We start from the raw sequence: 9,753 nt of genomic DNA, 5'->3' as shown, positions 1-9,753 counted from the left end.
TAAATGCATTAAATTATATTGCTTGAATAGTTTATTTTAAACATATTATTTATTAATTAAAAGCAAATATGGGTGTAAAAATAAACACTATCGAAGTGCGCCTAAAGTATACCCTAAAATATATCTAGAATAAATTTTGGAATCGATAAATAAAAAATACATTTTCAAACAATTTCGCCTAGATGCCTAGAACGTTAACCTGTTTGAAATAACTGTCCTTGTGTAAAAAATGTTTTTAAGGCTAACTGTGAAAAAAATTGTACTAGATTTTTTTAGCAAGTTGTGACTAATTATTATTTCTTCAATCTTAGTGTCTATGCCATTATCATACGTAAAACTTATTTTAATATCTCGTGAAGTAATTTAATAAAATGTGTTTCTAAATGAATAATCCGAAGAAATTGAAGCGAAAAGATAAAAACTTCATTAATTTAAAAAAATTTAAAGATCATAGTAAAAGCAGACATGTTTTGAGCGTCCAAAAATTAACGTCACAAGTCATTCACACCTGGGGAGTCTTGAGAATGGGCGCTTATTTTTGAACGTTCGAAACATGTCTACTTTTATTTCCACTTTCCAATTTTTTATTCCGGTGAAGTTTTTATCAATTATACTGTTTTACATTGGGGTCTTGATCATTGTTTTGAAAAATATTTTATGTTCGTAAAATTAAACATCTGTATTTTAACATTTTAACAGGGTTCATGCGGTCCTTAAAAAAAGTAAGAGAACAGTAACATCAATATTGTAACTATGAAGTTACCTTTGATTTTAAAATCAAAATTTTGAAACCAGATATTTGGAGTTAATTGTTTCAGCCTTTTATCTTATAAGTTTTGTTGCCACCATTTTAGTATCTTGACCTTACAAACTCTGTTTAAAAGGAGTGTGTCGTATCAGATTAATATAGTGATGGTGAGAATCGTAAAATAAGTTTGCAAATTAAGGAAGAAATAAATCATAGTAGTGGAAATAGGTGATAAATGCAGCAAATCATAATTGAAAAGCATGTTGAGCGATATTTTATGGTGAATTTGCAAAAATAAGTATCAGAATGTATCGAAACGTCAGGATGCTATTTGCAAATCATCTTTACCCCCCCCCAAAAAAAACCATGTCATCTTAATATTTGGCGGAATGAAGCGATTTTTTTAAGCAATGAATCCTACAATATACAACATATTATTACAACATGTTATTCTTAAAAATTACATACTTCAATGTTTTTTTTATTTAAAAATTCCACTTAACATTTACCAATTTCTTCAGTTATAGAAAAAAGAAATACCGTAAATTATCTAAAACCTTGTGAATGTGCATTAGAATTATACAATACCCTCTACATTTTGTTTTGTTACTCTAAACTTTCTAGCCCAAAAAATTTGATCAAAGCTGCAAATATGATTTTTCCTATATTTTTGCATGAAATTTCAGTAAGTTATGTAAATTGGATTATAGTATAAAATCCTCATATAAATGAAGTAAAAACAACTTAAAAAACACAAATAACGTCAGATAAAAAATTTATTTGTTCACATTCTAAAAGCTTGGAAAATCATAAATAATTTATAAATCGATTCAAATTTTCTTTGCAAAGGAAATAAAAAGAAAATAATCTTTGCTTTTTGGTCAGAAATCAGCTAAAAAAATTTCTATTGCCTAGAAATTTCGAGATATTTTTCTATTTCCATTAAGTATTAATAAATAAATCTCTCTGAGCATACATTTTTTTTTTTTTTACTAGCTGAACTTGGTTGCTTAGAAACAGTAAAATTAGGTATTTTTCCTTTGAATTAGTCTATGAATATCTTAAATTACTCATTTGTGGTAGCGACTTTGATTGGCTGTTCTTTTTTTTTTGGAGGGAGGGAGAGGTTGCTATGTATATCACCAAATATATATAGCATCCTAGCTCTCCAATTTATGATCCAATCCCTTAAAAGTTTGTCTACCTTCCCCCTCTTTTGATTGTCAGGAATCCAAATATGTTAAAAAAAATTTTTTTATTCAGAGAAAGTACATTTTTGTACAACGGATATTTTGTCGTTGATTGCAGCAAAAAATTATTATTGTTTAAAATTATTTCAACTTACTTCAATTTAAAATCATTGTATGAAAACTCGTCATTTTAAGTAATTCTTATAATTGAAGTATACTAAATTTATGTATTTATTTTGCTGCCAAAAGGAGCACATAGTTGAAAATATTCATGTTAAAGATCCTTAATTAATAAGCCATTTAAAATTTTTGAAAGAAGGTAATGAAAAACATTTTTTTTTATGAACCTGATTTATTAATCGATCTTTCAATAACATTAGGAATGACTATGATTTTAAAAAAAATAAAATTTCCTTATCTGAAATTAGCTTGAACTGTAAAGTGCACTTAGAACTCGTTGAACTTAGAAAAGTCTTAAATGCTATATATTATAATATGCAAGCAATATTGCTATTCAAGTGAACGTCTAAATACTATATAAAATTTATGACGTTATTTTCATAATAAATACAATTAGTTTCAATTTAATTATCATGATTATTATTTTAAAAATAAGAAAATTAATTGTTTCCTCCCCATTCTGACCCCTTTTCTTAGCAAAATAGGATTACTCAGCACTATATTCTGTTTCCTAAGATAATTGAAATGCAACCAAAATTTCTGGTGATTTATATTGGTTCTGAAGCTGTCCATTTAGATAAGAGAGTTAACATTTGTAAGTTTAAACAGATAGATCAGATCAGATAGATGACTAGAATGCCGACAATGTAAAACTTTATCTATCAGAAGTCTTATATGCTAGTGAAATGGTATTTAATGATTGTAGTGGTAGACACGTTACAATCTCTTCTCTAGAGATTTATGTCTTGAAAAAGCATTCAACAAACATTGGCATTGAGTAAAATTGCATGCCAATTTTCTCAGAGTGAATGCAAAACAAAAACAGGGGGAGGAGTGAGCATCAAGAATGATCCTGTGGTCTTTTTTCAATTGAGTGTGACATTCATTCTTTTCAATTTAATATGTTTTGTCTTGTTAATCTTATGAAAACAGGCAGAATTTTTAAAATTTATTAATAAAACATCACTTTGAAATTTAAGTACACAGAAATTTTTATTTTCATCTCACTTAATTTACTTTTGAATCAAAGATACAAATTTTTTTTTTAGATAATAATTTTTTGACCACTATGTTTAGAAGTGTCATTCATTATCTGAAGACAAGTTAAATAATTCATGAAAAGAACAGTTTTTGAATAACTTGCTGAACAGTAAAAAAAAATATTAACTTTTCATTCAAGCAATGAATTATTCATTTATTGGAGATCTTATAATTTATTTTTGCCATGATTTATTTATTGCCACGCTAACTACAATGGCCAAGGTGCCAAATTGGTTTTAAATGGGAAAAATTATTTTAAAAAAACATGTAGAGGTTTGCTCGGGGCTGACTAGGAGTTATACCCTCTGAGTTGGTCCCTTTCTGTGGTATTTTTCTTAGTTTCTTGTGAGCTGCTGCCCCAAAGATTTGGCGAACATTCTGCCACAGGTCACGATATGGAAATCTCCCCTATTTTTGTGTGTGTGAGTAACATGCAGAGAAAAATGTTTCAAAATTTGTAACATAAAATAAATTGGAAATAAAAATTTTATAAGTTTACCTTGAACTGTGAATAATTAGATTATAATCAAAATTTATATAAACTGAAAATAATAAAAGCTATGCAGAAAACTCGTCTAAGAAGTAAAGGCGGTTTGTACACAATGTTACCCAAATAGTAATAATCATGTTGGTCATGAAATTGTGGAGCCTTAACTTCCATAACCCCAGTGACCACAATGGGCTGTTAGGTGAATATTTTACTTTTATGACACAATTTGATAAATTTTTATAGTGTTAAATGAATGAGTGCTCTTTCAAAATTCAAAGCACCCTTCTCTGTGAGGAAGTGCCCTGTCCGTTTTCATTTTTAGGGAGAATTCTGAATATGCTATACATACGCAATTAGTTTTAATATCTCCCTTTGTTCACCAGAAGAAGAAAATCTCGGATATTGATAATGTTCATGCATGAGTTTTACTTTTAAATAGATTAGTTGCGTGAAAAATTCATCAAATTCTTATTGAAATGAACAAGAATTATAGCACAAAGGAAACTAACAAGAATATTAAGGTGTTCTTTCTATCAACTACAAAAAAAAATCAAACATTTTACCCTACTATTAAAATTTCAAAGACTGATTCATATTACATGACTCTGGCTTCTGAATTTTTTTTTAACCTATTTATAAATTGAGAACTCTTTTTTCTTAAAAGTATAATGCTTATGAGCTCTTCCCAGTTCATGCCATCAATTTTTATATTCAAAGCTTAATGCCAAAGCAATCTATGACAAAATTTTAAAAATCTTAGTCTGTATTTTTATCAAGTGTTAGCTGATAAAATTTAGGAAGAATCTTGCAATAAGTCCCTGATATATATTTTTTAAAAAGGAATAAAGAAACACAAAAAATAATAAAGGTATGGTAAAATAAAAAGTAATGTAATATTAAAACGTGAATGCTCAAGGAAAAATTACTAACAAAAACTCTTTTCTTTAAAGACATTTTGCCACAAGGTTTTTTATACATACTATTTATATTTTTATACATTAAAAAATTCTTAGATCTTTTAAAGGCATACAAGGGGAAGAATTTTTCCCACATTCAAGGCTTTTCATAAGTATCAAGATTACGTTGTACTTGCAAAAAAGTTTTCAATATCAGTTTTTTGTTATATTTCCATGCATACTATGTATTTTCAGATGAAAACGGTTTCTTGGTTATATACCTGATTCATTTTCCTTATTTTACTGTAAGTGGGCCAGTTACAATTATGTTCACAGCTTATGAGAAAGTAGTAAGGTGTTAAGAATCAAAACTTGCAAAGTCCATAAAAAACTAATAGACATATAAAGGGATTAAAAACTGAACAGTTCATTGTAACTTAGCCATACCAAATAATGTAAAAAAATGTATCATGGTTATCAGGAGATTTCTTAGAATCTAGCAGGTAACTTAGCAGTCACAAATTTTAACTTCTGATGAAAGCAAACAACTGAAAAATAAGTTTGTCTCCTCACAAATATTTTGCTACTTTTTGTCAGAAAGCATGTTTTAATTAATTTTAAATAAACATGATTTCAAAGAACTTTTCAGTTTTGAATCTTTCCTGATGATAGTGTTTTTTTTTTTTTCAAAAATTTTTCACAATTATGTAAAATAGTTAAAGGGCATGAATTCACAGAATATTTGTAATTCTACGTAACTACAGGAATGCTTTATAAAAAAATTAGATTCCAATACAATATTTGTTAAAACTTTGATTTAAAACTTTTCAGAATCATAATGTTAAGTAACACAGGACAATAATTGCATGCTTCAATAATAGTTTATTGCTAATGTATTTGGATAATTTGATTGATTCAACTTACAAATTTTTAGAAACATACAACTGCACTCTTTAAATATGATTATTATAAATATCATAATATTCTCTAATAAATTTTTCAATAAGGCAGAAACATGACAAGCTACATGTTTCGATCACAGCTTCTACAAATTTCATGAGATTCATGTACATAAAATAACTCAACAATTTGGTATGGATCAACAAAAAATAACATGGAATGTGTGGGATAACAAATGAAGACTTAAAAAAAAATTTACAATATTAAACAAAACAAATTTACAAAAATATTTTTCAACAACGAAAGCCATTACTAACATCACTAAGGAGGGAAATAATCTGGTGGTTTTTCTGCACAGTCTCCCATTGTCAAGCGATACATGGCCATTTCTGTAATTCCATGATAGTGTACACAAGCTGCTGCAATGACTAGTATATGAAATATTTGATGGCTGTGAAACTAAGAAAAAAAAGAAGAGACATGTAAGGAAATATAATGCAAGTAAATTATTTCAATGTGATTCGGATATATAGATATTTAGTCTTAAAAATTTCAAGTACTTACATTATTAAATGCAATAAATTTTTTTTTTATGAAACGGTATTTTATTTGGTATAAGAACATATAAATAACATCACAATATTTTGTTTAACAATACTTAAAAAAAAAGAGATATTAGTTTGTTTTGAAAGTTTGAGAAGAAAAAAATTTTCTTACTTTAAGTAATTTAAAAATTTTACTTTGAAATTCTTGTTACTTTGTTTTTTAAAATCTTAAACAGATGTGATTCCTTAAAATTAATAAGTTGAAATTTTTCTAGAGATTAATAAGTCAATCAAATTCCAAGTTATTACACTTCTAGTCTATCTGCAGAAAAATATAAATATATTTTAACTTTTATTTTCTGAAAAAAGTTACAACACAAATCCAAAGTTGGCACCATTTTAAAGCGTGATACCATTAGAAACTATTTATCTCATAAGAATAATAGTTACACAATAAAAATTTATTAAATTAATTTTATAGAAACAGCATCATCAAAATTTTGCTAGTTTTTTTTAACACAGTCATTTTTAAATTTTTTTTAACAAAATTATTTTTAATTCCATAGAAAGTTACACCGCAGATGCGATACTTAAGTGTCAAAATATATGACACTTTCTTAAAAAGTAAAACAATTATAAAACTATTTTTCTGATAAAAATACAGATTCTGTGGTGTCAAATAGTGAAATGAATGTGCTAAGGATCAAAGTCAGTCATTTTTAGAGTAAAAGTCATAAAATAAATGGCTCTGAGAATCACCTGGATTTGGCCTCTTTTTCAAAATGATAATGGTGAAAAAAGAATCAGAAAAGCATTTAGTAAATAGTATTGTATCACTTCTTGCTTGGAATTCCTTTCTCTGAGGAAAATTAGTTTTTCATGGAAGTGACTTGGATATGTTTCAATGGTTTTGATTTCAATTGAACAAAATGTCTTTATTAAATCAGTGCTTTCTTAATCTTTCAGTACTGTATTTGCGAATTCCTCAAACTTATAATTAGTTTTATCAGAAAAAGAATTCTAAATCCAGTAAAGTTTTAAATATATCAGTACAAGAAAGAGATCTTAGCGTATATCATACATTTTTTTTCAGTTAAAATCTGAGAATAATTGGATGTACTGTTATCATTAATATTTCAGGGGAAAAAATTTAATAAACAGGACTTAATTCAAAATTTGTATGTTTAGAAAGACAAATTATATATTAAGTAACTCATTTCCTACAGATTTTGGAATTTATATATATTCTATGAAATTAAAGAAAAAATGCTAGATTTGGTAGACTAGAAAAACAGCACTGAAAACTAAAAATCGGAAGAAAAAGCTACGGAAAAAAAGCACTTGTCAGTAATTATATAAATTTAACAACTGGTATAAAATATTTCATAATAATGGGTAAAAGTTGGAACTAGAAATATTTCTTTGTTACAATCAGACATGCTACAGCAGTTTGGGTTGATGCAGCATGTCCTTTTATGAACCTTGTGCCCCTAAACCTTGAACCTTGTGCCTTACATTCAATTTAAGTTGAAATATACAGAATAAACAGAGATGCATGCATTATGTCTCAGTGAATGAACTGAAAATTGAAATTTTTAGTTTATTTAATTCTAAAAAAATTATAAACACAGAAAATCAATATAAAAATTATATTGATAACAGACAGAAAACTGTTTTCAATAAAATTACTTGAATACAGGTTTTAAAAAATGCAAATGTTGCTATGTACTAACATGTTTTTTCATGCCTTTTTATGTTTTATTTATTTATTTATTATTAATATTTTCTTAACATATGTATGTAATTAAAAGGTAGAAAGTGAAAAAGATGCTCCTTGTAAATTTTTAGGGCGCTTATTTTTACAATTTCCAAGAAAAAAACTCGAGCAGTTTAATATTGACCAATGTCTCTAAAAACTACAAAAATAGTTTGATATCATAACAAAAGATTAATCTCGAAGTGATTTTTTTTTCTTTTCCTTTTGTTTCACTTTTTTGTCCAAAGACACACTAGTAATTATTGCTTTTGATTACAGAATTATTTCAAAATGTATAAACTTATTATTGTCAATTATAATGTTACACAAAGACATAGTACGCTAAGTTGTATAGTAGATTTTTTTTACTAATTTTTAAAAGTAAAAATTAGTTTAAGTAGACTTTTCAAGTTCGAAAAAAAATGATTTCAAGTAGTTTTTATAAGCGGATATAGTATTAAAAGAACAGAATAAAAACAATATATACAAATTGATAAAAGAATAACTAAAGATGGAGTTAGATAATAGGCTTAATTTCAGAAGACTATTTAGAATTGTTTGAAGATTTTAACTACGAAAAACTTTTTTTATGTCTTTATTGGATTTTATTAGATATAATACCACAGCAAAATAAGTACGTAATCTAAAGAAAAATTTGTTAAATTTTCAAGCTCATTGCTTTTTTACATTTTATGCATATTTCTTTAGAAGTTTAAAAGATTGTAATTAAATATTAAAAAAAGAATTATTAATTTTATTTGAAAATTTCTACTAATTTCAATGCATATAAAGAAAAAGAAATTGCATTAATCACGAAATTTAATTTTTATGAATAAATAAATGTTCGAAAATCATTCTTCCCTTTAATATAGATAAATTTAAAAAATAACTTAAATTAGACTTTAATTTTTGCAAATTTTTAGGAAATTTGATAAAAAGAAAAGATTTATAGCCAAATGTTAAAAATATGCTTCTCACACTAAAGAATTAAAAAAATTAAGGAGATTGTTATAATTATTGTAATAAATATTATTATTTGCTTTTTGCGCATGTCTAATATCGATTGTGAGGCTCGTCTTGTTTCCAGAAGCCTTGGTTGATAACTGTTTGGAACTTCCATTATGCCAAATCTTAGGGAGTCCACAAATTCATTTAGGCGTTAAAGAACCAGATTTTCTTTCTCTCTTAGCTTGAGCCACTGTGGCTCAGAAGATAAAGTACTGGTCTCCCAATATAGTGACTGAGGTTTGAATCCCAAGGATGACTGGTTGACACGAATTCCACACCTGGCTTGCACAGACCATAGTGCCGAAGTATTCTCAGTGGTAGATGAATCATGGGGAAGAGTCCCCCTGCTGTCAGGCTAACAGTGGGAAGATTTTCTGGTTTTTCTCTTCATATCATGCAGATGTGGTTAGTTCTATTAAAAAGTTCTCTATGAAGGCAAATTTCTCCCAATGCTTAATGCAGGAGTTCTCTTGTCTTCTGGATTGGGTTCAAAATTACAAGGCTACAGAGTTGAACATTAGTAGTCGTAAACACAAAATTTAGATTCGCTGTTCAACAACGGTTATAAAATGTCTCTCTAAGCTTGGATGACTATACTTGTAACCCTGTCATTGTACATGGCATCCCTTTATACTCTCCCCTTTGACTGGAAATTGTAAACATTTTTCTTCAGAAAAGAAACAGCATAAATAAAATAAATTTTTATTCTCGTGAGAAACTATCATTATTACGATGATAATAAATGAAGCAAAAATTATCAAAATCTGAACATTCGCAACAAAGAATCAAGATTTCATTAAAGACAATTTCTTTAATGTTTCTTAACTAAGTCTTTATGAAATATTTTAACTTTTATAAACAGTTTTAAGTGCATTTTTACATTGGTAAGTATAAATTAAATTTCTTTAACTAAACTCTTGAAAGTAGTCTTAAAAATTGCAAGAATCAAACAAAAGGAGTGAATATATTAATTAAATAGTTAAGATAGTTATAAACTAA

At 27.0% G+C, this 9,753-nt stretch overlaps 1 protein-coding gene across 1 annotated transcript in view; it reads right to left on the bottom strand.

The window, feature by feature from the left end:
* Positions 1-5,407: 5,407 nt before the first annotated feature.
* The window catches only part of LOC107451026 (adiponectin receptor protein), a 46,292-nt gene continuing 41,946 nt past the window's right edge, over positions 5,408-9,753 (bottom strand). Inside the window, exon 8 of the mRNA XM_016066993.4 lies at positions 5,408-5,904. Within this exon, the coding sequence (XP_015922479.1) occupies positions 5,767-5,904 (138 nt within the window). The 3' untranslated portion in view covers positions 5,408-5,766. The remainder of the gene's footprint in view (positions 5,905-9,753) is intronic.

The sequence above is a fragment of the Parasteatoda tepidariorum genome, chromosome 11, assembly GCF_982258835.1.
Source record: "Parasteatoda tepidariorum strain Cologne lab strain chromosome 11, Ptep-v5.0, whole genome shotgun sequence".
Classification (NCBI taxonomy): Eukaryota; Metazoa; Arthropoda; class Arachnida; order Araneae; family Theridiidae; genus Parasteatoda; species Parasteatoda tepidariorum.
The sequence above is the reverse complement of the archived record's forward strand: the minus strand, read 5'-3'. Positions and strand labels throughout refer to the sequence as shown.